Source organism: Genypterus blacodes, unplaced genomic scaffold, assembly GCF_046128005.1.
Source record: "Genypterus blacodes isolate CSIRO-AG114 ecotype Tasmania unplaced genomic scaffold, CSIRO-AGI_Gbla_v1 ptg000070l_1, whole genome shotgun sequence".
Lineage (NCBI taxonomy): Eukaryota > Metazoa > Chordata > Actinopteri > Ophidiiformes > Ophidiidae > Genypterus > Genypterus blacodes.
In genome coordinates this window covers 5,063,193-5,090,586 of record NW_027466880.1, presented here as the reverse complement: position 1 = coordinate 5,090,586, position 27,394 = coordinate 5,063,193, and the positions used below count along the sequence as shown (strand labels likewise).

The following is a 27,394-nucleotide window of genomic DNA, read 5'->3' as shown; positions in this document are numbered from 1 at the left end:
AAAAATTCTCCATTCGAAAACAGAAATATTTTTATTCTTTTATTTCGAAAGTTTACAGGTTTATGGCCTTGGTTCCTGGAATACGTTGACACAGCAATGCGCGCGCGCGGTTGCGTGCGTGCGTCTGTGTGCGCGCGCGGGTATATGTGGAATACACGAGGAATATGCGCTATGTGGTTTAACCGCGACGGCCCGGCGGGGCGGAGCTACATCTCACTGAAAGGGGACTGGCTTTTCAATGAACAAGTGTAGTTTGTGTTTCAGCCTGCAAAACACAAGCAATTTATCGTAACTTCAACCATTTTTTCCAACATATATGAATTTTCTTATACACACACAACTTACATCAACATGGGATCGAATACAAATGAAATACAAAATTTCCCAACAAAACTTACAATTTCCTTTCAAGTACATCTTACATTTCCTTCTGTCATGATATGTGTGGTTCCCTAAAAGTCTTTCCACTTGCCTTTAGCAATGTAAGTTAGTCTTTCCAAACCAATACAGGGTAAAAGTTATCTTATCCACATATTAAATGGTGCTCTCCTAGCTTGAAGAAGTCCTAGCTTGTCATTAACCCATTATATTGAAGTAGAATGTGAGTGAGCATTGTTTGTGTGTCTTTGTGCCCTGCTATGGACTGGTGACCTGTCCAGGGTGTACCCCAACCCTCGCCCATTGACATTGGGCCACATCAGCATTATGGTTACCCTCAAAGGGCCTGTTGTAACTGTAAGACAGTTTAGATGTTACTACTCATACATATGTAACACAATATATAAATAACTGGCTTTATTTGATTATTACTTATTCAAGTTACAAAATTGTATGCATTTGCATGCATTTTGCATGTAAAAAATATATGTTATCTTATTTCACTTATTACAACATAAATCCTTCTAATTGATCAGGTTAAGAAACCCACATTACTCAATCAAAGATCAAACTTTTCAATTAAACAAAGACAAATATCAAATAGGTTATTAATTATTATTAGTATTATTAACTTCACATCAAAACTTTTTATCATAGACGAGGGAAACAATTGTGTACTGCTAAGAACATGCGTGACAGCTGTGGCTTTTTACAAAATCAAAAGGCTGCACACAACCTTGAAGAGGGCATACATCCAACTAGACAGTGTTGTCTCAGTTCATCACTATATTGGCGACGTATATTGTGAAGCTCCTTGAAGCTTTCCCATCTTTCATGAAACTGCCTTCCTTCTGCATAAATTTTTCTCTTGGACATTTTGGGATAATCTGTAGGTAGCCTATTTCTCGACACCACTTGGAATGACAGTTAGGAAATAACCTTCATTAAACGTTGACCTGGCCCTGATGTGGAAAGTAAACACTGCATTTTAGTGCCGGGATGCTGTCACTTCGCGAGTCACAAAGTCGAGATGCATTGTGGGAAACGTGGTTCACAGACACTGTAAGCTTATAAGCAGCATGGATATTTCTTTTGCTCTCGCGGGCCACAAAAAATGACGTGGAGGTTCGGCTGGGGGCCTTTAGTTTGACACGTGAACTAGGATAAGCGCGATAGATAATGGATGGATGTTAGCTGTTTGTCGCATCTTCATGAACTTTTATTCTCCACACTTTCTGCTAAACACAGAGTTTGCTCTGATCCAAATCAGAGAATGGTTGTGTGACATTTGGTTTAGTTTGGTTAAACCGAGATTTCACGAGTCAAATCAAGCAAATTGATTTGCAATGGGTAGTCAAAGGCTGAGTTCACCTAATGTAAAGCACACAGACTCTGGTTCTCGATCAATCAACAGATCACCTTGTGCTCACACAATTTCTTTCTGCTCGTCCTCAATTTTGTGCTTACAATTGTTTCTTCTGCTACACCTCAAAATATTGCACTAGCATATCTACTTGTCTGCTCACAGATTGACCCCTCTGCTCGCACACGGAACATGCAGCGTTACAACCTTGCCAAAGGTCCTACACCAATAAGACACGGCTAACATTCTCACCAATGACATAATCACCATTTTCTCTGGGCATCCTAGCACAACTTCAAACAATAAGTTCTGATCAATGATAACAGCTGAGAAAGTCTAGACAGGATGCAGCGATCATTTAATTGGTCAAATGGTCCGATTGGTAGAGGATGTTCGGCTAGGTTGAGTTGCATGTTCCAGGTGTGAGCAGAGCGAAGGTAATCCATGTGAGCAAACAGATCGGTAATCCATGTGAGCAAACAGATCGGTATGCCAGCGCATACAGTGTGCATATAAATGTGACTGTATGCGCAGTCATAAAATGTTTGCTTCAATGGAAACAAATAGTAAAACAGAAAAAAGAAGTCTGGAGTTAAACCCCTCTGGCACGTGGAGAGCAGCCAACATTTAATTCATTAAATCACCAATTTAGATACAATATGCAATACACTACCTGTCCTTATTGTGACTTAGGGTCAGCCATGGCGCACCATGGAACCATACTGTTGAGAGCCAATCACACTGCAGAGACAATCCAGATCATGACAATGCCTGTTGATGCAAAGTGTAAGGAGTCCCATCGTCAGTTCCAGATTTGAATGCAAGCCCCCCCCTTATCCCCTCCTAGTTGTTTTCAATAAAGTCTAAAAGTCTCAAAAGAAAACCTGGACTTAGTTGTGCTGTCTCATAGTAAGGCTTTTTCTTTTTTTTACAGTGCAGATTTTAAGGTGACAAATGACAAATTAATTCAAATGTACTCATAGAGTATATCTGTATTTAACTGTTAAAATAAACAGTTCAATTATTGCGCTGACATTTGTTAATAAAATAGACATTTTTAAATGTATTGCTATAAAGTTTTCTTACTCAAAAATAAAGAGCTTCACATGTTTTTCAGACTGAGGATGAAACAGTGCCTGCGTTCAACAGAATATTCAGTGTATATACACATTTGTCTGATGATAAAATCTTATCAAAATGAGACTTATACAGATCTCAGGTACGTTCCGTTACTGAAATGAGTACATCTCCACAAATTCATACAAAACTGCAAACTTGCATGATGCAAGAAGATGTAGAGAATTAAAAGAAAGTGGGCATAAACATACATACATAACTTTGTGACGTTACTATTGTTGGGAAATCAAGCATGAGCCTGAAATAATCACACCAGTGTTGAGCCCCCCATGTTAAAAATACAAAAAAAAAGACACAACCAAAACACAGTATGTGGTTTTGGTTATAACGTAGCTGAGTGACTAATGAAGAAACAAATCCGAGCAGCTGTGGCTGCCGCCATCTCTCCATCTGACTGACATGCATCTCTGTTCCTGCCCAAGTAGATCAGATTGGTCCAAAACACACCCTGTAACATTGCACTGGCTTATCTGATAACCCTATTTTATTTGAACTTGTCTCCGGTTGAACAGTAGTTAAGATCAGTTCCTGTTTGGTCTTGATGTTTTCGGCCCAGATCATCATGAAAAGCTTGTTCCATTCAGCCAAGGAAACCTGCTGGAGTCCACAACATAAACCTCCTTCAGCCTGTTCACCTGTCTGTTGTCCAATCGCCTTTCCAACTTCTACCCTCTCTCCGTCTCTTGGCGAGGTCACTTGCAATGGCAAGTGCTCCTCCCTTCAAAAATCTGACAAAGTTCTCACCAACCAACGGGCCCATGGCGTACATGCCAGGACCATCTGCCATAGACACCTCATAAGAGAATGGGTCAACTTCGATGGGGTTCCTCCGGCATGAGATTGGCTCCTCTGGGTTGATGCCCAGTAGACGGCCATTATCGTGCAGGAAGGAAAGGTTGGGGTGAGCACCAATTAGAACCAGCACCATGGAGACCTGGACCACCGTTGTCTGGCCAGAGTCTGACTCCAGGACACACTTTCGATCAGGGCGGAATGCAACAACCCTGTGACGAGAGAAACTGAGGTAACCCGGGTAAGAAGAGGAAGAAGATGTGCATGGAGGGAGAAAGGAAGGGGAGGATGTTGGGGAAGTGTTTTGTTGTGGAGAACTCTGCGGGTGCTGCTGTTGGGTCATCATCTGGTGAACCTGGATGACAAAAAAAACATTAGAAAAGGGGATGTGAGACCAGATCAGGAGTTTCAAGCTTTAGTTTTATTTAGAAAAAGACTAAATACAATATATACATTTTCTAGTGGATCCTATTAATATTTCTTGGAACCAAACAGGAATAACTTAATGATAATAGATGTTTCATACAGTGAGGCAATACACAATAAGCCAAAGCCCGATAATTCATGACTAGCTTAGGCAGAGCACTCTGTAATGATGTTGCTGCTGTTATCACTGGTGACCAGCAGGGGTAGATAAAGACCACAAATTACTGCATAACCCTTAATGAAACAGCGTGGGGAAACTGGTATCTAACAGATTCATCCCGTAAGACCAGATCTTCCTCACCTTATGGTACTCCGGGTAGAGCAGTTTAGGCAGCTGGTTGAAGATGAGTCCGGGGTCAGTAACTGAACGTCGGAAGGCATGGTAGACAGGCGTGTTGATGTGGTGGGCAGCCAATACCGCATCTGCAGCCGTAAGCCCCGCCCCCACCACCAGCACGGGGTCTGATGATTGATCTAGCTCACCCCGAGAGATGGCAGCCTCTAGCTCCCAGAAGGAATGGCAGACGAAGGGCAGGGACTCACCCTCCACGCCAAGCCTAGCAGGGATGTCATTGGTCCCAGTTGCCAACACCAAGTTATGGGCCAACAGGGAGAAAGGTACCTCCTCTGAGACAGAGGCGCCGTCTAGGTGAAGGAAGAGGAGAAGGGTAATTTTTTCAGTGGAGAAAAAGACAGCAGTGATAAAAACGGAATTAGTAAGACAGGAGAGACATCAGAGGAGAGGAGAACCTGATGGGGAGTGTTGTCATACCTTCTAGCTCCTCCCCCTCTCTGCGCTGCAGTCCCATCACTCTCCAGCAGTTTGGCAATCCCTCCTTGTTGCTGGGCTCCCTTGTCACCGAGGTGACAGTGGTCCCGCAGGCAAAGCTTTGCTCCAACGACATCTGAGAAACATAGTGTTGGTAGTAGGAAGCAATCTCTGCTGGTGTGGCTCGGTCATTACGAACATTCCTGCATGAAAATTCAAACAAAACCAGTTAAGAGTGTATGCAGTATGTGTCTGTCTTTCCATAGGCAACAACCTCAAGCTTTGGCACTTTGACAATGCCCTACACAAACTCCTATATTACACCATGAACATGAGTGAAAAACAACAATATCCTCCGAGCGATGACCATTCAGCTAAATGCCTCAGTTCCCCTCACCCCGACCTGCAGCTATTTCAAAGTGTCATTTCTACTTTATTACATTATTATTGGTACTTATAGTTATGGTATAAAACATTTCTTAGTATAAACTATTTTTGTGGATAATTTTTCTACAAACAACAAAATTCAATTGTTTTAAAACATTTCTATGAAGAGTAATTTTTTAAGAATTGAGTTTTGGTATTTTTTCCGATAATGATCAGAATGAGAAAAGTAAAGTTCCCAAATCAAAACAAACAAACAAACAAACAAACAAACAAACAAACGAAAACAATGTAAAAGTGACTTTATACTGCAGAGGGTTTGAGTTTGAAACTAATTGTTTACTTAAAAAGAAAAAAAGAAGAAATAAATACACCAGGACAACGTCCAGTGTCACACAGACCTGTGCGACATTGCTATTATTGTTATTGTCTGTGAAATTATAATAGGTTAGGCGAGTGGTGAAGTGCTGAGTTGTGGGACTGACCTGCGTTTGTCTCTAATCCAGTCTTTCAGCTTGAGTCCAGGAAGCTCCATCCAGTTAGCCAGGCTCAGAGTCAACATGGAGCCCTCCATAGCCTGAAAACACAAAAAACATAATTTAATGAATTACAGAATACTTTCACTAAATGCAACTGACATATTCAACACCAACTGAACACCAATTGATTAGACATTTCAATAAATGTAAGTGTCTTATTGAATAAAACTAACATCATTTGGCTTAAGAAAAGACAAAATAATTACAATTTTCATGTTTGTCGAATTAATTCCTGTTCATTCTAATCTGGAGCAGCAGGTGTATTATTCTGTGCAGATCACAATGTCACTGCATGCAAACAGCTCAACGTCAGCATCAATGAAGTGTGTGCTTACAGGCTATTTATTTATTTAATTTGAATTAGTTTGAGGATGGAATAGAACGCTTTAGAATGCTTTACAGATTACGAACTAGCAGATTAAGGCCCACAAATTGGCCTGAATTCAATAACTAAATATTTGTAGATGATAAATGATTCCAGCTACGCACATGCCAGGCTCCCCCGGGTGGACCCTTCCCCAGCACAAGGTGAGGGATGGCACGCTCTGGTTCGTATCGCCATACCAATGGAGAGGCACAATCTAGTCCAAAGTCGCTGTCAGGGAGCAGCAGTGAATCAAAGAGCACTGCCACAGGATTGGAAGATCGCCCTTCTAACCCTTCACACAGGTACTCCAGGTCCTAGAGGGAGGGGGAGAGAGGTATTTTTATTCCATCATCAAAGAATACTTTATGAAGTAGAACTACTTCCATTTGGTAACAATACATTTCTAAAATTACAATAAAATATAGAAATGAGAAGCATATTATACGTGTTGTCATTCTTCCACATAAAACTCCCACATTACTTTGCCAACTTCCCTCTGAAATTCACACGTCAAGTTTGTTTTTCCCAATGCATCTCATGGGGTCATGGGTTACCTGAAGTTCTTTGATCTACCTATGTTGAACGCACTTGGAAGTCGCTTTGGATATAGCATCTGCTAAATGACCGTAATGTAATATAATGTTATGTTATGTACAACCCCAGCGGTGTGGTGCCAATACACTCAGCTGGGCTTCTATGTAAGAGGAGCAGACTCTATGTGTGTGCCTGCCTACGTGCCTGCCTGCCTGCCGGCCTGCCTGCGGTTGGCGTGCGTGCGTGTGTGCGTGCACCTGTTCTAGCAGTGACAGTTGAGGGTGCTCTCCCAGTTTGCTCTGCAGCAGAGGGTTAGGGTGGGACGACTCGGATGAAAGGTAGGGAATATAACCCGACAACAGGTATGACAGACAGATCCCCGAGGGCCCGTTGCCTAGGAAAGACAAGGGGGAGGGGAAAGTGATTATGTGTGCCTGAGAAATCTACAACCAGTCATTTATAAATAATCCCCTAATGACAAATATCCATGTTATTAGACGGACTATAGGTCAGCAGCAAACAAGTCTAATTACCCGTGTGCGTGTGTGTGTGTGTGTCTTACCAATGATCACTAAAGGCAAGATTTCTCCAGGCATAATTTCTTTATCGTTAAGATCCATATTAACTGGGGAGACAGAGACATTATCATCATTATCATTCATGATTGACACATAACTAGAGGTGTTATTCATTGCCATGTCTGGTCACCAGTCACAAAACTCTGCTGGTAGATTTCCCCTGACCTCCGACGCAACACACACACACACACACACAGTACACACTTTTAAGCATACACACGTCATCTCTGTTCACGTGGTTGGTGTGGGACCTTAAACTGAGGTGAAGGAGTCTAGAGAGTCCGAGTGAGTGCTGATGTGGGGGAAGATCTTTCTAGGCCCAAGACTGTTGGGGCCAGATTTATGAAGCATGACAAGTTGCCATCCAGGCCACAAATCTCTGTTGTAGCATGTTTTCAGTTGTGCAGGGTATTTATGAAAATGTATTTATTTATTTCATTTAAATGCACTGCTGCTATTTAAGACGCTTCTTGCATCCTAGCATCTCTTCATCAACAGGTCTTTTCCTCTCTCTATAATTATACACAGCATGCATTTCTCTGCAGACTTCCCTCACACTCCAGTTAAGCAACACGTCGCCATCCTAGGACAGGATATGTTCAAATACTTGACACTGAAATTGCGCAGACAAAAAACCACAAGCAAGCACTACTCTGATCAGTTACACCAGAGTCGAAACAAAAACAACTACTGAAACAGGACACCGTGAACCACAGGCCCACTTTGCAGTCTCGCTTCCCCAGATAATGGTCACCTGTTAATGCAAGGTGGAAATCAAGGTGCATCACCATCAAAATGCTTTCCGATTTGCCAGACACATACTGTATGTAGTGACAGCCCAAGCAGAGATGATACTTCACATTAAACCAGTAAAATGGCCTTACTGAATACAGCTGAATGCATCCAATGTCCTGAGATATCGCATTGTCAGGTTTTGTGGATTTTATTCTTTACATTTATTAATTATTCGGTAAGGAACAAAAACATCTATATAACTTCGGATTCTCCAGCACATTTTTCTATTTCACTGTAACAAGCAACCTGCATTGCTGGCAGATAGACAGATGGCAGATCATGATGTCTCAGACGCACCCGGGCGGGTGAGCTGAGGTCAGAGTGGTGTGGCGGGAGAGAGAGTGTAAGTTGCTACATAAAATCTGGCGAGTCATGCTTACACAGACAAACAGGGAGTGTAGGAGAGAAACTACCACATAGAAAAGAAAGGGAGTGACACAGAACCACTGACACACACACACACACACACACACACACAAAACTTAAGCATTACTGTCAGACATTAAGTAACATTTTGTAAGTATTTTTTAAATATTGTAAGTATTAGTTAGGTTATAACTTTAACTTTATAAGTGTTTAACTAAGTCATCATTTTTGTATTCAAGTTTGGACTTTTTATGCCATCACATAAATTGAAAAGTCAAAACCATCCTGATATTTTTAGCCATCGAGAATTTGTATTTTATGACACGTCAAATTAAAAACAAAATCATTCAAAATCTAACCTTTGGTTACTTTTTAACATTTCGACTTAATGCGAGAACTTTTTAAAAGAAATTCTGCTGTGTCTTCATATTTAATTCATGCATCATCTATTTAATATCTATCCATCTAAAATGTGGTGTAGGAACAGCAATGATACCAAAAAGTGCCTGAGAACATCTAAATACCTTTTAAAGGTTGTCAGTTGGTCCACACTAATGGACTCCCATTGCAATAATCAGTGATAAGGATTTAATGTCTATTGAGATTCACCAATAACAACGATAGGGTGTAACAGGTTCCACTTAGTTTCCACAATGAATTCAATATATTGTTTTTGCTGCTGAAGACCAAACTGAAACAAATCCGGCGAATATGAAATAAAATCCAGATGAGTGCCAAGACATTTTGTTGTTTTCAGTGAGGCTCTAAGCTAAACTCATTATTTATCAGTTAACCCTTGTGACCATGTTTTTCTAGTCTGGTCATGCATGTAGTCAAACATGCTCATTCTTTGTTTTTAAGCAAAACACCAAGTTCATTGTATCCATTCTGTATTCTGAAATCGGCAATAGGGAACATGAAGTAAAATGACCAACCTGACCAGAAAGTGAGTCAACTGTAACAGTGTTAGCGTCAGTGAAATCTTTACTGTGCCTGGCTGCCGCCACACCTACTGACAACAATGACACAGCACTTCTTGTCTCCATGCATGACTTTGTGTATATGCATGTAGTACAAGTTCAGAATGCTGAGAAACAAGCCTTCATCATAAATACTTTCTGACAACCTGTGGTGATTTAGTCATAGCAATTGAGTTTTTTTTGTGTCAACCATTTACTCATTCACACTTGAACACAATATACAGGTTTCACACACATTCCAGTCAGATTGCTCATGTGAGTTATAAGCAAGTGTTCAGTTCCAGCATATTCTGTTTACACACACAAACCTGATGTGTTTCTGTGTAAACCTACAACACAATACACATTTAAAATATCCTTACTTTGTTATATTCAAAACAAGGTCAACATGCCTCAGTGCTCATTTCACCTGGCCTGGTTATTCTGGCTCTGCCCCGTGATCATGTGACATGGAGGCGCCCAGGTGGACCTCCACCATATGTTGCTTAACAAATGAGATAATTTGAGTTATGCTGGATTTAACCGTGATAATGTACAGACGAATAATTCAGTTGTTCGCATGTGAGGACTTCATTTGAAAAGCTGACTACAATGGTCCAAGACAATCGGAGTGCTCCGTGATCTATCCTGAATCCATGATCAGTAAGTATCCCATTGGCCGATGGAACGAGAGATCACAGTTACTCAACCCAGCAGATAAAGAGATCCTCATAGAGGCTATCAAGAAATAAAACACTGAAAAGACAAAATTGGCAAAGGCAATATTGCATGAATGACGTAACAAAAGCTGTGCCTGTGTCGATGTAACAAACTCATTAACCCGAGTCCATGTTTAACACATGCTGTTGCTCATGCACTGAGGGGAAGTGTGGACATTTGATATTATTAAACGCCAGATAAGGATCTCAGACCACCATATCAAAATTCTTCCCCGTAGCAGAATTCCATTCAATTCAACCAAAGTGAACAGTTTAGTGCAATGTACCGCGGTTTACATTCGATGACTACGAGTCATTATGTCATATCAGTGTGAGATGAAGTCAGACAAGAGGTCGGCAGTAACGTAACATGTGTTACGTCATACTGACTACAAGGAAGAGCGCTGGCCCGCACGCGCGCGCACACGCTGCATTGTGAGCGGGGGGTGATTACTTACGGATATGATGAGCCCGAGTGTTCCCTTACGACGCTCACAGATCTTTACAAGAAACCAGGAGACTAATTTGTGCTCGGTCTTCCTCTCTTTCTTCTTGTGCCTCTGCTCATGCTGCTGTCCCCGACTGCTTTTTTCAACCCTTCCTTCCGCACATGTGCAGGCGCTGACGTAAAGCCGAAGCTTAGCTGCACATTCACACTTTATAGCGCCGCAGCTGTCCCACCCGCTGACCAATCAGGGGCCGACCCAACTCCAGCAATGCACAGAGATCATTTTTGTGCAAGATGACTCACTCATGACTAACTGTTGAAGCTCGTTTCGAGTTGAAAATATATATAACTACTTATAACTATGAGATGTTGAGTCGTAATTATGTCGATACGCAGTAGTATCTCATAACTATGACTTAGTATCTCATATTCATGAGATAATATCTTATAATTATGAGATAACATTTCATATTTCACCCTGCACTCTGTTCCATCGGCACTCATGCCAATTTAGATCTACTTATTAGTAATAGTAATAGTTTTTTTTATATATTTTTTTTTTATTCTGTTGTATATAGTCTGGTCTGCACTTAATTCCATTTTCTCTAATACTTAGTACTTTGCAAAATCTTGATATTGCACTAAATTCAATTCAATTTCAATATGCTGCTGTTGTTGTCACATCATTAAGAATTTCAATGTTCAGTATGACCTGTGTTCTACTGTGCACATGACAAATAAACTTGAAACTTGAATCTTATTACGAAATGCTATCTGATTATTATCACGTAGTATCTCATAATTAAGAGAAATAAATACTTAATGGTTGGAAAATACGTGATTTATTATTTGTATATTTATTTTTTAGATATTATTTCTTCTTTTCTTTCTACCTGGCAGAACCAGGTACTAGGCATTCTAGGTTCAGACATAGAACGCAGTGTTGGGGTCACTGATGAAGAAAATAACTTAAAAAAAAAGAGAGAAATATTAAGATCTTAATCTTAATCATCATTGGTCTTTCCCTGCTTTCACAATATGTTATAACTTCATTATTGTAACATTTAATCTTTTTTTCTCAAAATGTTATGACTGTATTGTGATAAAAATCGGTAGAGAAACTGCTGTCATAGCCAACTTCCTATGTAAATGCTGGGGTACCGTAGGTCTACCTTGCAGAGATAGGTAGGGTACATAGGGTAGATAGGGTAGATTAATCTCCTGCCAGTGCCAGACACAGGAACCCTAAGACCTGGATTTGGTTGCTGGGGTAAATACAGCAGACTTCATGCCCCTTGTGGGATCAATAAAGTATACAATAAATGTGAATATGAGTCCAAAGATGTTGGTGTGTGAGTAAGTGTAATCCTGTCCAGGGTGCTTCCCTTTGTCAGTGGGGTATGGACGTCACCAGCAGAGATCACAGGCAGAGGATGAACAGATCAGACACACAAAGGGACTGCAAAGGGTTAAAAGCACACCAAGCATTCCTCCTCGTCCTTTTTCCACGAACTGAGAGGACGTTTGGACAAGACAGAGACAAAGTGACGGACAGTGGCCTGTATAGTCTTAAAAATCCATGCAGGCTAAAGAAAAAATAGAAAGCAACTCATGTCCTGACATTTCGCACCAGTATCAACCTGCTGATGGCCCCAGATAAGAAATATGATAAGTCATTCTACATCCCAGTCATACCAGACAGGAATGTGTGCATGGTTAGACAAGCAGCAGTATTTGAGTAAATGTATTCAGTTACATTCTCTCTCTGATGACTTCAAAAAAAATGGTAATAATGTAACTCTGGGACTGCATGTGGTAATGTAGTAATGTGTGATGCTACAGTGGGAATTGTTATTCTTATTCCCTCTCAGCCAATCATCCCATAAGAATGAGGACTGGAGTTTGCAGATGGGGATTAAAATATTACGTAGGAGGTTATGTAATTCTGTTTGTAGAGGTACTGATTGGTGGTGACATAACACCTCTGCAGAGAGTGAAATGAAAATAGTAAATTGAAAATAGTTGATAATTGGGATTATCAACATAAAAGTATTTTCATTATATTCCTTAAAGCAATATTGTGTTTCACTTTACAGCATAATCATAATGTAGCCTGATGCCTCAACTGTACATCTTCAACCAATTATAGAATATTATTATGTTATGTTAATGTTATTGAACAGATCAACAGCACATCCTGCTTAGTGAGAAGGAGGAACTCAACAGTTGCAACCAAAGCAACTTTCCCCAGGCCCAAATTTCACAGCGACCAGCTGTGGCATGATAATCTGAATATACAAAAATACACCTGATTCTCTAAATGGAGCTGACAATTAAAATTCATTGTAATAATTATAATAATTCATAATAATAATGTGATAATTCAGGGAGGCCAATTATCTGTGGCGTGCGACCCTGCTCCGACCCGGGCAGCCCTATACAGTATGCTTACTACATAGCATGTAGTACAGTGTAGACCCTTCCGTAACATCCTCCCCTGATACCCCCATGCTCCCCTTCAACCCAGCCCAATTATCCTTAACCTTAACCTCAGCCTCCTCTGACCGTCCCCGCTGAAGTAGCTCTCATAAACAGGCCTAAGGTGAGAGACAAAAAAAAGAAGAAAGTAGTGCACGTGTGTGTCAATGATGTTATTAACAAGTGTGACATAATTCATGATAATTCATGTTTCTCAACTCCCACAACTATAATTTGCACAATATGTTTATGGCAAAAAACCTAAAATAAAAATGTAAATGAAATGAAAAGCATCCTATGCACACCTAAACGATGCTTCTGCCAAGTTTGGAGGCAATTGATGATAGGTAGGAGAAGATGGGACAGCATAGGAAGTATAAAGTAGGACAGAATGAGAAAAATGCAATGTGCCACTTTGAAGAGTAAATCATAGTATGAGACATACAATACATACAAAATATATAGCTTAACTATTGGAGACAATGGGCCATTCCAATAAGTGTTTCCCCATTTGGGCATGTAGAACCAAAGTTAATCACAGAACTGTATAGGTTTTATTTGACTATTTTGAGACTTATAGCTGCAGCCATGGCCTATAGGTTTATGTTTACATTGTATAGTTATAGTGTATAATATTGTGAGGAATGGACTAATTACCTGGCAGCAAACCTCAGAGATATTTTCTACATTTTGTATTTTCTACAATGCCTTATCTATGTAAATACGATTTGTAAAGGCAGCTGTAAGAGGCAAGCGGTGGCCATATATACAGTACATAGGCAGATTTTATAGAACTGATTTACAGAAGTTGATTATACTGCACCCTCTAGTGGACTATGGCCGGGTGGTCACTTTATCATTCTAAAACAGACGCCCAATAAGGACTAGTTTGCAGAGAGCCTTGGTTGTATTTAATGACCATAAGAAACAGTGTCTGGTGCTGACACATTTAAGAGAGCACGAGTTCATTGCAAGCCACATTATGCCATTAAGTAAAAAATCATTTAAATAAAAACAATCTAAAAAGACAACATACTTTGCAAACAGTGTTCATAGAGCATGTGACTGCACTGGTTCACTTCCATCAGTAGTTGACGACAGCTCGGCAACATGTAGCTTACAATCCTGTACCCCAAATAAGCTTTGTGCTTAATGGGACTCTGCGCCTACTACTGCATAAACAATGACCCATTCATGATGACACACAACCGGTCATTCTGTGCTGCTGTGTGAACAGTGACACCTGTAACGGAGAACAGATCAGACATTCCAAACCCCAGCTGCAGAAACACAAGTTGATTTGTGTGTCTTGGGTAGCGCAGACACTCCCATGTCCATTCACACCTGTGTGCAATTGGCCAAATGAGTGTAGGTGCGCTGATGGGACCTATGAATCGTACACACTCTACCCTTGGTTACCACAGCAGCATTTAAGATTTTAATCTTTTTACTTTTTAAATGCTTTTTTATACAAAATACATTACATATATTATTTACAGATAAAGCTTACTAATGAATGGGCGGACTACTTGGTGCCCTTGTGAATTACAATCAAAAGTGTGTTTTCAGCGGTTCACCTGACTGACAGAACTGAAAAACGTGTTAACACTGTTGTGTACGTTGTGTTTGACTTTTCAACACTGGATGTGAACCATACTAAACTGTGTCGATACAAATTTGGCTTTGAGACAGACTGAAAATCGGAACTCATCGGTAACCTGGACAGCCTGTGCATGATCCCTTACTTAAGAAGTTCTGGCTCTGCCATCTCTGTCATAACATTGTGACATGGCTGCAAGAGTAAACCGGACACTAATGTGGCTATACCTGGCTATTAAGTATGAAAGGCTACTGCCACCGCCTCTCCCCAACTTGGTAGATTTGCTAGACTTACTAGAAGTGAGATCACACTGTTGATGGGCAGAGCTGCCATTTTGGATTTTGAGTTTCCTCCAACTTTGCGAGTCTGAAATCCAACTTCAGGCAGCATTCCAGTTGGAGTTTTCCACGGGGAACCCACTATTCCCCCCACCTACATGCCCATTGTCCAGCAGCTCCCTGTGACTACAAGAACAGTGTGGTCACAAGATGCTAATGAGGCACTTTGTGGATGCTTTGAAGCCACAGAATGGAATGTGAACTCCATGGGGAGGACATCAATAGACTCCAAAAACTATATTACTTTATGCGTGGATACCATTGTTCCCACAGAGACAGTTAGATGCTATCCCATCAACAAGCATGGATCAACAGCAATGTGACGGATCTTCTTCTTTTGAAACAGAGAGCTTTCAGGAATGGGGAAAGTTGAAGGGGGAGCTAAGAGTCAGGCTGGCGGAGAACAAAGAGGTTTACAAGAGAATGCTGGAAAACACCAGCATTGTTGAATAATAATAATAATAATAGGAGTAACCCCACATTCTTATGCGACACAGTGGAAGAGCTTTCAAACAAACCTGTAGCCAGTCAGCTCTGAGTTCTTACCACACCATGGAGTTTTTCATGAACAAGGTTGACAATATCAAAGCATTAATTTATTATTTATTCATTTAATTTAATTTCTTTGCACAGTTGTTTTATATGTTGATCGCACCAATAACCAGAAAAAAATCCTTTTAAGTGTTAACTTAATTGGCACTAAAAGCTATTCTGATTCTGATTCATTCATTGCCAACTCTACTCCCACTAGGACAGCACTCTCAGATGCTGCCACCATGAGGGACCCTCTGTCCTGTACCCTTACTCCTTTAGACAGAGCACAGTGTAGCTATGGGAACAGCAGTGCCATTTCTGTATTTAAGCAGGTGTTGTGGCAATGTACGTTTGATGTGTGTTGCCCTATGTGAATAAATGGGCACAGAGGTGTGTAACCAGGAGAGAAAGCTTACCTGTCTTGCTGATCCCATCAACTTCTGTATAATAACTCTGCTGTGCAATAAGTAAGTAACCTCTACAGTCTACAGCAACTGAACGCAAAGGAAATTGCAAAGTAAACGTATTACGATGGAAGAATCATACATTTGTTCAATATACACCCTGCATGTACTTCAACATTTTTGTCCAGAATTAATTTTTCAGTAGCTAAACAGGCATCCTCAAAATTTAATTTCTCTGCATTGCGACAATGACTCGAGCAAAGCCAGCCAGCTCTAGTCATGGTAAAATTACCAAATCAGCAATTGGGCTGGAATAGGGAATTGCAAGATAATCTCATGTCTGGTTCCCAAAGATGATACAATAAAAACAATTATCTTCATTGTTTAAAATTCCGAGCCTCAAGTTCAACTTAAAAATACAATCACTGTAAAACATTTTTTTTCCAGGATTTTCATAACTATAATCCTCTCCCAGGGTTAGCTGTGCAGGAAGCAGCTGACCATTGCAACCCGTTTCAAGCAGTTTATTAGAGAAATGGTGTAATTTAGTAATCTTGCAGCTTCTCTATCCAGGACCTCGGAGCAGCAGATAGAGAGCAGAGACAGTGATGGCTGAGGCTGTGTAGGTTAACACAGCGCTATAAATTGTGTTTTTGCTAATTTGTTCTCCCAGTATCCTTTGAGTGTCTTCCAGACCATTAACCACTGTCACAGTGTCCCAATGGCCTGGGGTCCCTAGTGTCACTGGTTTTTCTAGTATCTCTGTTCTCACTGACTGTTGCTGTTCAGCCTTTGAACTGTTCACCAGCAGTCCCCTGACTACGGAGAGTTCATTTTCTAGCCTACCAATTCCTTGCTCCAGTTGTCCTACCTGGGGCTGCAGCGACTGGAGGAGCGTTTCAGTTCTTTGGCTATCATTGCGGATGTCTTTTAGAGTAGAAAGAGGAATGAAAGTTGAGTCTGTGGTTGGAACCGTCTTATCCCGAAGGTTGATGTCCTTCTGTGGTGCTGCATCCTTCAAAGAAACCCTGAGGTTGTCAATGACAGTTTGGAGCTCATCTTGCTGGGAGCGATTGTTTGCTGCCTGCACCCTAAGCGCATCCTGCAAGCTCTCTGGGCCTTTTTGAGCCTCCAGCAGCAGATTCTTCAGCTCCTACAGACAAAGCATGTAAAGACATACAGTATTGTATGAGCTGTAAGAAACGTTTTTGCACACATTCAATCAGGTGCTCCCAAATATGATACAGTATTTAAAAACAAAAGCAACTACATACTACCCAAGTTATGTAGAAGCATGCCAAACCACAACCCAGATGTTGTTTCCATTGAAGGACAACCTCCAGAGAGAGCATGGGCTGAGCGTGTGTTTGTGTGACGCAGAATTAGCTGTGTCAAACAATCATTACAGTTTTACCTAAAATAACAACTTGTGGGTTATATACCATATGCATATACACTCAAAGTATGTGGACACCCCTACCAGTCATTGAGTTCAGGTGTTTCAGCCACAAACATTACTAACAGGTGCATAAAATGCAAAAAGACATTTTACCAGGTTAGGTTAACTTCTTGGTCAATTCTGACCAATCGGTTCCGTTTTTGGAAGCTGTGTTTACTTAAGTCTTGGACCATGTACAAATGTTACTCTCTGAACACAAATCCAATGAGAGATAAACATTATTCCATGAATCAGAGCAAAGCAAAGGAACCACCCTTTTGAATACAGCCTTACAAAACAATAATGATGAACAGAAATTGGCTGATGAAGCGGACAAAGTTATTAGGTGACACCACTATAACAATTTTATAACCCAGGAAGAGCCTCCAACCATCTCAAGAATAAAAACACACCTCAACAATATCATAAAGCATCATCACTAGCTGGGGTTTAGCACCAGATGTTATGATAATATTTTATGATATGCAGAAACCCACTATTTAGGGCGAATTCACATGCGTTCCATTTTTGATTTACCGCAGATTATTTTATGTTGGGCTTGCACAATTTGATGTGTTGCACAATTATTCATTCTGAAAGTGACTACAATATTAGATTGTCTAATTTATTCTTGTTGTTGGATTGCTAAATGCAGATTGCACCTGATGACTTGAATTTTACTTGAATTGAATAATCACTTGCTTTAATTTTATTTTGGAGATTATCAGTTAAGGCCAGGCTATTTTTTGTTGTGCAATAATGCAGTGCATACTTTGTTTTGTACATTTGTTTGTTTTCCTGAAAAGATGATTGAATAAAAGATTGAAATAGTAATAAGAGTAATACAAAAAATTATCTGTATGTGTAAATGTAAACAACAACAAATGGCAAAGAAATCACAAACAGTATTATCATCACAAATCCTTACCAGCAGGCGGACACGGTTGATGTATGTAGACCCCATGACGCCTATCAGGGCTCCAAGCACTGAGCCGATCACAGACCAGTTTTTGGTTCGTTCAGCTCTTGTCCTTTCCTTGTCATGGCTTTCTCTGACACCTGCTGAAAACAAGGAGAACCGTTCCCTCTCAGAGCCCTCTGCATTCTCATAGGCCGTCCGGAGGCGACGTTCCTCCTATGATCAGAAGAAAAGGATTTATACCCCTTAAAAGTGATAAAATAAAATAATTGTAATAATAGTATTTTCTGTAATTGGTATCACAGATGTTTTCAATCTTAAAATCAATAACAGCTAAGTCAAACATCCAGCTAAGAAGTGTGGCAGTCTCATTCAGAGCTAGAGAAGGCCCTTGATTGCAGTGATTGCCTCAAAAGGCTGCACAGGAAACGTTATGGTACAGGTGCAGGTTATTTTGTCCAGGCCATGTTCATTTGTTTTATCATTTAAAATAACATAATACATCAAACAACAAAAGTAAATACAAATATAAAATGGTGGTTGCTGATTACTTTTGTCACTTTCAAATCATTTTGTAGATTTATTTTTTAGGGAACAATACCACAACTTTTAGTCACATCTGTATATTCCTGTGCTAATGCATTGGCTAACCTGCAATAGTTTGTGTTCTGACGTGGCCAGCTCCAGGTAGTGTGCCTCCTCTCTGGAAACTCTGTCTAACCGGTCTCTGACCTCCTTCAGCCTGACTTGCAGGGCCTCCAGGCTGGCATGGGCCTCCTTCACCATCCCTCTGGCCACCATGAAGGCTGCCTCAGCCTGGAACAAGCACACACCATTCTTGTCAGTATACATTCTTTTGTTTCAACCACTATATCAAAGGCATATGGAATATATTAAACAGTATTATTAGAAACAGTTCGACCAACACCCTTAATATGTTACTGACAATGATAGGACTGATATAGTTGATGGGTTTAACATCTTCTTTGAAAATGTGGGATCAAACTTAGCAGAAAACAAATCTCCTTCACTCTCAGTTTGGCAAGTTTGCTTCACCACGGACTCCATCTGCATGGTTAAAAAAAAAAACAATGTTTGTGGTCTGCAACCCCCAAATATAGCCACGGTGCCCACCCAGCCTGTTGGACGTAAACACATGCTCAATGTTTCAGGAAAAAGATTTAAAAAAAAAAAAATCTGGTTAAATGTTGTGAGGAGATCTTATCTGTGCAACTTTATTTGTTTACAGAATGCTGAGCAAAAAAATCTACATTTAAAAGGAAAGAAATGTATTTTTAATTTTTCAGTGTGAAAACATGAGATCTGAGGTTTTTTGGGGATGTGAGGTGTTTCTTATGCTGACCTCTGTGACTTTAGTCTGAGCTTCCCGGACCTCGTTCAGACCCACAAACTCCTCGTATCTCTCCCACCAGTAGTTCATTGAGGCTGTGGCCGTCTTAGCTGACCTCTGACCCAACTGCTGCCCAAGCTCACCTACATTCTGGAGCAGGGAAAAGGGAGAAAATTGATTTATTATGGAGACTGTACTCAAAATCATTCTGTCATGGCATGACAGAAAGATTGTGATTTGGCCCATCACTCACAACCCCATTAGAAACAATATTGTACATCAGTCAATGCAGTGTGGAAGGAGTTACGCAAGAAATGCAGAGGCATTTTCTCTATACCTTTAAAGCAGCTAGTGCACGGTCCTTCAGGACTTCAGTTCCTCCCTTTTCCTCAGGAGGGGTGGGGTTAGTGGAAAGGTTGGAGCTGGGCTGATGGTTGGTACTGTAGGTTCGGATCAGACAAATCCGGCTGGAGAAAGATCCAGGCATGGAGCGTTGGGAGAGAAAGCAGGACCCATAATTCCAGAGAATGATCTGAGCTGCTCCGTACCTGAAACACAATTAGTTATCATTGACATCATATATTTCTTAATGTCTGGCAGGCAGGGAAATATATGATCTGTTAGTCTTCAATTACATTCTGGCTTAGACTCATGAAAGCTTGACTCCATAATGAACTGACATGTGAAAACATTTTATAGTGTTCTTCGGTCAAAACCAACTCAAAGAGGTCTTATAGATTAAGATTTATATCAGGCTGAAGGAGGTCAGACACTGGCTAGACAGAGTCCCCAGGGCAGAGGCACCCTGCCTAGAGCAGCAGACCTTGCTATAGCACAAACAAATCACAAATGTATCATCACTTCTAAAAGGTGAAATAATTTTCATCAAGGCCAAGGTAGCATTATTCATATTCTATTACTTAAAATCATGTAAAAAAAAAAAGTGTTGGTTCCATTAAATATGAAATAGGGAATGTTGGATGCCAATTACTTTTTAAATGGTGGGGTGCCAAACATTTTAGCTACATCTGTACAAAGGCACTGTTGGTTAGGTCCACTCCATATAATAATATAACACTTTGTATTTAACTAGCTGATTCAAGCATATGGTTTTGCATTTTTACAACTGAGCTCAGTTAATGTATGTGAAATAACAAGTGACAACATGTTCAGTTGGATCTTAATGACTTTTAACTATTGTTTTATTTTATTCAACTTATCTCATTAACCTTGTATTCAACCTATTGAAGTATCTCAAATTTAAAATCCCTTTGAGCTACATTCATTGTATGATGCTGCTAAAAATAAATAATTATTATCATAATACGATATAACTGCAATATCTAAATTTCAATTTTGTTTGCCCTCTCTTCAAAGAAGCTCCACTTGCTTCCACAGGAAACATATCAAGTTTACTTGTTATGTCGACTGTGTGTGTCATACTGTGTAGTCTGACCCTCATCCAATGTTGGCTGTTTGCGATTAGTGAGTCTTTCAACGTCTTCAATATACCTCATTGAGAAGAGCGGAAGTCAAAAGTGCTGCTAGAAAAAAGCCAGGAGTTTCACTGTCACAGCAGCTACCAAGCAGAGACCAGCACAGGCACCTGGAAGAACAACAATAAAGCAAACTAAATAATCAGTCTAATTAGCCAAAAAATATGAAAAGTTAGTTCAGCTTGAGAGTAATATCAGCTAGTGGTGAATCCTTGGTTGAATAAACTTGTTGCCTAGTTTCTCCAAACCAATTTTGGTCAAATCAGACAGACTGATCAGACAGAAGGACACACATCACACATGTCCAATCCAGGTTGGCACTGGGTTATGGATCAAATCAGCATATTGCAGCAGATCCAGTACAGTAGAAAACATTTCAACCAGCAAAGTCTTTTTCCTGCTTATTTTTTTCCCAGGAGCTTGTCATGTTAATCGTGTGAACTACAAAATACTACCAACACATCACTTGCAACAATGACGGTAACAATGTGTAATGATCAGTAATGCATATGAACTGCTTTAAGATTTCAAAAAGGTGGTAACATATTCCAATTGGTGCTAGAATACAAGATAATCAACAACAGAGGTATTAATTATGTTATCATTTGTTCATTGTTTCAAATAGCGTTAAAACAATGAACAAATAAATGTTGCTAGTCCCCGCTCCTCAGAGATGATCATATTCTGCTGTCATAGGGTTAATTGAAGGGCACTGAGGACTTGAAAATGTAAAAATGAACAATAAATCATAAATATTATGTAGTTGCAATCCAACCGTTTGTATATAATGGTCTCAACAACACACTGCTACTGAATTGACAACCTCTGAAAGCAGGCAATGGTTACATGTACAGACCCGTGATAAATGCTTTAGACCTGTTTCGTGTTTTAAAATGTTTTCCTGAAGGTCAGCCGTTTCTCTTCCCGCTACATCACGTTAATTAGCTTTAGCTCCATGCTGCTAACATGTCCCCAGACGGACTCTTTCGTTTTGTAACACTCAAACTCTCAAAGTCACACAACAAAACTGAATTGAAGTAAGCATACCGATTGTGTCAGTGTCCAAGCGTGCATGACACATAGATGAAGTTTGAGTATCTAAAGCAAATTACTTCACAGGTTGGAGCTGAATGGACAAGTCAGCGATCTGGCATTCAGGCACACAACAGCCATACTGCTTCCGGTTGACAGGTTAGCTGGGTCCTGACGGCGCGGATTCGGTAGACAGTGCACCTACTCCTGAACAAACCATCTTATCAAATCAGTTTTTCACTTTTAATAGCAAACCAACTCGAAAATGTCCGGCAGGGAAGGTGAGACACAGTTTAAGTCGTTGTCACCTAAAAGTATCTGTCATGAGAAACAATATTTTCCGATCACAACCGGAACCCATCGTGGGCTACTGGCTAGATTAGCTAACACTTGCTATTGCTCGTTTCTCGATGGTTTTGTTTTATATTGAACAGTTTAACGAGTTTGCACATTGGTAATCGCATACACGCGACTAATACTTCATTACGACACGTAAGCGTTCTTTCGTTGGGTCAATTCGGTATTTATGATACCCCTGAGCCGCCACTTAAAACAAAAGATGTGGCTGCTGAATATGGAGTGAAACGATTCCACCATGTTGAGTCCGTCCGAGCTGCGCCTTGTGAAAAGGCTCTTATCGATTCATCACTGTACACATTGCAAACTAAAATGGAAACAGTGTTCATGATGGAAAAGCATTTCGACAAATTGAAGATTTAAAAACCAAAGCGAATGTATGTATCCCATAATGTTTTCCAAGCCTCCATATTGAGCATCTTAACCGATGGTTCACAAAAAGATCAGGCATCATTTTGCTTTCTCAAATCACATGTCACGATCAGATGTTTTCAGTCAAGCCTGCAAGGAACCTTGTAACTTTAAACTGCTTTTCTTTTTAGCTGAATTCAATGTTATCTTAAAGGAGCAAACCAAACTAATTGAACATGTGTTTATTGTGCCCAGGAGGAAAGAAGAAACCACTGAAGGCACCAAAGAAGCAGTCGAAAGACATGGATGACGTAAGCGTTTTGTTAATAAACATTTACCATTCATCATTACACCATCTGTCACCATGGATACTGAGCCATGCATCACTCAGCCTGCTGCTCTTATTTTATAACCTGTTACAAACATGTTAAAATAGATAGGGACATTGGGCACAAGTGTGTCACTATGGTAGGGTTACAGTCCTTGTTCTTCAATGTGGTTCACAAAGGACACTTAAATGTTTATAGGACTGCTATAGGATACAGTGGGCTGCACTGACACCATGACATTACATTTTGATCGGCTGTGTGTACAGACAAATTGCACCGTGTCATCTGTAACATTCACATTATTCCAATTCAGGCCTGAATTGGAAGGATGTTCTGTTCATTTGTCCTCACATCTTCTCCTCGTGGATGAGGGAAACGGGTTGGACAGCTGAGGGCACCGTGATGTGTCTCTAAAAGTCAGAGGACATGAAACTTTTTGTTTTTGGCTTTAGGATGATGTGGCCTTCAAGCAGAAACTGAAGGATGACCAGAAGGCCATGGACGCCCTAAAGGCCAAAGCTTCAGCAAAAGGACCTCTAAGTAAGAGCACAACCATATTAGATTAGATTAGATTAGATTAGATTCAATTTCATTGTACAAGCCAATGAAATGCAGTTAGCATCCATATATTATATATATATATCCATATTATATATACAGAATAAAGAATACAGAATATATACAGAATAAACTATATATACTAACTTTAATTATAAATTAATAAATACGTTAATAGTGCAAAGAGTCTTAGTGCAAAACCGAAGTGAAATGGAAATAATCAGTGCAAAACAGAAGTTGTGCAAATGGCGCAAGATGATGCAAGTGGGGGGATGGAGTTGAGTGGGGGGATGGATATGAACCCATCTAAGTGATTGTAAAGTCATTCTTAAGGCTTTGATAAGCTTCAAACCCCAAATTACTCACTGACTTCAAAAGGTAACAAGTAGAAAAAAATGAAACTTGAATGCATTTGTCTTTCATTTCCTATTCATCTCTGAAAGTGTTTTGATAGTTATGTGATAAATTATTTTTTAACACATAACTAATAATAAAGTTATGGAGGAAGACTCTTTTGCATACTATTTTTGCAAACTTTATTCAGAAGATACTGTACAAAACATGTTACTTCCTTTTTTTTGTTTTTTAATTGGTTTCTCTGTCTGACCTCATCATCTTGTATTTTTTTTACTTTCATTCTCTCCAGGTGCTGGTGGCATCAAGAAATCAGGCAAAAAGTAAAATCTGAGTGTGAAGTCTGTTGTGCTGCTCTCTGAGAGGGTCCGCTTGGTTGCCTCCACTAAACCTGAACTCCATAAAATCCCAATTCTGCACCATGGTCCCTCTGCAGTGAAAATGAATTTGAGTTTTGAGGACAAAAATATCTTTGCCGCTCTGGAAACAAATGTTGATAGAATCCAGTATTGCATCACGCAGCCAGCATGTAATGAGTCTGCTCTGGTGATAGATGTTGTATTTGTCATGGAATCAAAACATACTGAACAAAGTCTAGCATCAGACAGACCTGGCAAGCATGTATGAGAGCTGATCCAACTGTTTCAGTGTCACTGGGTCCATGTGACACTGAAACATTAATCCCCTTATGTGTTTTGTTTTCCACTGCGTTTTTGTGTTAAGAGGGAGGTGACAATAAAGTTTTATTTACTAAGTAAGTTTAGTATCCATTTATTTTTATTTTAGTTTGGCACAATCAGCCTGCAGCAACGTGTATCCGTCAACATGTTTTTCAAGGTGGAAATGCACCCCTACAGTTTGACTCTACTTCCTGAAGAGGCCCCAGTCCTCCAATGTATGCAACACCATGCTGAGGATGTTCTACCAGTCTGTGGTAGCCAGTGCCAGCTTCTATGCTGTTGTGTGCTGGGGCAGCAGGGTGAGGTCAGCAGACGCCAACAGGATCAACAAGATCGTCAGGAAGGCCATCTGTGACCCCCCTGTGAACGTGTCGAAGACGCGCCTTGTGTCAAGCCACTCCTGAACCAGAAACAATGTCAGAAGCGTCTTACCTAGGCTAAGCAGAAAAAGAACCGGACTGTTGCTCAGTGTTCCAAAGTCCTTAAATTTTGCATATCATTTGGAAATCAAGGTGTGACTCAAAAGGTGGAGAGGCTCATAATCGGAGTTGCTTGAAGTCTAGTGTGAAATTTCCACAGTCAGTGATGATTTGGGGTGCCATGTCATCTGATGGTTTTGGTCCATTGGATTTTCTCAAGTCCAAAGTCACGCAGCTGTCTACCAGGACATTTTAGAGCACTTCATGCTTCCTTCTGCTGACAAGCTTTATGGAGTTGCTGATTTCATTTTCCAGCAGTACTTGGCACCTGCCCACACTGCTGAAAGTACCAATAAGTGGTTTAACGATCATGGTTTTACTGCGCCAGCAAACTCGTCTGACCTGAACCTGTATTGTCAAGAGGAAGATGAGAGACACCAGACCCAACAATGCAGACGAGCTGAAGGCCACTATCAAAGCAACTTGGGCTTCCATCGCACCTCAACAGTGCCACAGGCTGATCGCCTCCATGATGCACCGCATTAATGCAGTAATTAGTGCAAAAGGGACCCTGACCAAGTATTGAGTGCATATACATAAACACATATCCTCCTGAGAAAACATCCAGAACCTGTTTCAACCTGTTGTTCGGTGTTTCAGTTTGAGGCCCCATTCCATATAGGTATGAGTGCTTTACATCAAACACACACACTTTTCTGTACACCTTGCAGTGAAGCCTCACCTATCATTTACTTGAGTCTTACTTGAGCCACTTGAGACTACAGTCATATTTGCAAAATTCCCTTCATGAAATTTGTCTTTCATTTACTAAACAGGTTGACATAATTTGCATCTAAAAAGGTGCTGCAAATACTTTCTCTTAATCAAGATCACTATATCATCTTCATGGCTAAATATAACACACAATATCATTATCCACACAATTACCCTTGTCTATGGTCTAGATGCCAAAGTGGGGATCCTAATTAGAAGAGCGACTTCTACTATTTCATCACCTGCACAAAGGAGGGCAGAATCTGGGGGGAATAGCACGTTATTCACCCGAGTGAAAAGGTGTCACATGACTGCATTCCTGTTTTTCTTTATTTTACTCAACAGTGACTACAGATCAGAATTTTACTCATAACGTGATGACAGAGATGATACATGAAACCATGAAATTAAGCACAATCAGCTCAATCAACCTCTCCTGAAGAAACAAGGTGGATGCACATCTAGCGCAAGCTGGGATTGGGTGCAGGACAAAATCAGTGCAGTGCAGACAGGGTGGTTTGCACACCAAGGCATATGCTCCAAATAGCAATTTAGTTAAATACAACCTTCCAACCATTCTCCAGCCATTTTACATAGTATGTGACCTCCCACACGCACCTGCATTCAGGAAAGGGACATTTTATAAGTGCGTGGAGTGTAAACCTCTACATTGCTGTGTTTAGTTGGGACTTGGCTGTCTTGACTTGGGATTGTATTTGTACCTCATCTGTCTTGATATAAGTCTTCACTGTCTTAAGCGCCTTGACCTGGATCTTCCCTGTTTACATGGGAATACTCGTGTGTCTCGCGGCAGCTGGCCAACTTGTATTCCCTCCTACATTCCACTCTGTTGTAAACGTAATGTTAAATTTTGTCTACACTAGTTTCAGCTCATATTAAGTTACAAACTGAGTTATACTCCCTTCTGCTGATGAAATTGGCATTTAGAATATTTTGTTCTCCAGCGTCTATGTACCAGAATGTAATGTTTTCATGATGTCACAGCTCGGAGACATCCAGTTTCACACTGGTCATAATATCTTTGGCGTTAAACTCAAATTAAATTTGTAGCAAATACTGTATCTCCAGATTGTGCATTCAGCTCTAATGGGCAAGACATAGGGCAGCAGTAGCTCAGTTCATAGGGACTCAGCTTGGAAACCGGAGGATTGCCGGTTCGAGTCCTGTATGGACCAAGAAAGTGGACTGGCAGCTGGAGTTTGCTTCTGAGGTGCCCTTGAGCAAGGCACCGATCCCCCACCACTGCTCCACTGGCACCGTATCATGACTGCCCAGCACTGACCCCTCTGTAAAAAAGTGTGTGTGTGTAAGAGGGGCACACGCAAGACACATTTCAGATTGCCGTGTTTGCATGGTGACGTGTTTGCATGTGTGATTTGACCCAATAAAAGTTTCTATTTCTTTTTT

At 40.5% G+C, this 27,394-nt stretch overlaps 3 protein-coding genes across 6 annotated transcripts; 1 reads left to right on the top strand and 2 right to left on the bottom strand.

Moving 5' to 3' along the window:
* Positions 1 to 780: 780 nt before the first annotated feature.
* Positions 781 to 10,825, bottom strand: osgn1 (oxidative stress induced growth inhibitor 1). 3 transcript variants are annotated; one of them, XR_012964020.1, is made up of 9 exons: positions 10,565 to 10,825; positions 7,252 to 7,314; positions 6,947 to 7,083; positions 6,278 to 6,469; positions 5,735 to 5,826; positions 4,869 to 5,068; positions 4,398 to 4,741; positions 1,977 to 4,025; positions 781 to 1,879 (listed from the first exon to the last, which is right to left on the bottom strand). XR_012964020.1 is itself a non-coding variant. In XM_076156479.1 (8 exons), exons 2-8 carry the CDS (start codon positions 7,307 to 7,309, stop codon positions 3,510 to 3,512), a joined length of 1,539 nt encoding a protein of 512 aa, XP_076012594.1. In that variant the 5' UTR covers positions 7,310 to 7,314; positions 10,565 to 10,825; the 3' UTR covers positions 781 to 3,509. The 3 variants fall into 3 exon arrangements, 1 of the variants encoding a protein (XP_076012594.1); XR_012964019.1 differs by having other exon boundaries at positions 781 to 3,077; positions 3,184 to 4,025; XM_076156479.1 differs by having other exon boundaries at positions 781 to 4,025.
* Positions 10,826 to 15,827: 5,002 nt separating this feature from the next.
* ccdc51 (coiled-coil domain containing 51) lies at positions 15,828 to 22,271 on the bottom strand. 2 transcript variants are annotated; one of them, XM_076156756.1, is made up of 7 exons: positions 22,160 to 22,271; positions 21,073 to 21,222; positions 19,954 to 20,164; positions 19,629 to 19,766; positions 18,917 to 19,081; positions 18,275 to 18,481; positions 15,828 to 17,061 (listed from the first exon to the last, which is right to left on the bottom strand). In XM_076156756.1, exons 3-7 carry the CDS (start codon positions 20,101 to 20,103, stop codon positions 16,474 to 16,476), a joined length of 1,248 nt encoding a protein of 415 aa, XP_076012871.1. In that variant the 5' UTR covers positions 20,104 to 20,164; positions 21,073 to 21,222; positions 22,160 to 22,271; the 3' UTR covers positions 15,828 to 16,473. The 2 variants fall into 2 exon arrangements, with proteins under 2 accessions (XP_076012871.1, XP_076012870.1); XM_076156755.1 differs by having other exon boundaries at positions 21,129 to 21,222.
* A 24-nt stretch (positions 22,272 to 22,295) lies between these two features.
* On the top strand, positions 22,296 to 24,851 carry tma7 (translation machinery associated 7 homolog). The gene is made up of 4 exons (XM_076156757.1): positions 22,296 to 22,425; positions 23,108 to 23,163; positions 23,634 to 23,721; positions 24,386 to 24,851. The coding sequence occupies exons 1-4, from the start codon at positions 22,410 to 22,412 to the stop codon at positions 24,418 to 24,420; spliced, it is 195 nt and encodes a 64-aa protein (XP_076012872.1). The 5' UTR covers positions 22,296 to 22,409; the 3' UTR covers positions 24,421 to 24,851.
* The last annotated feature ends 2,543 nt before the right edge of the window (positions 24,852 to 27,394 follow it).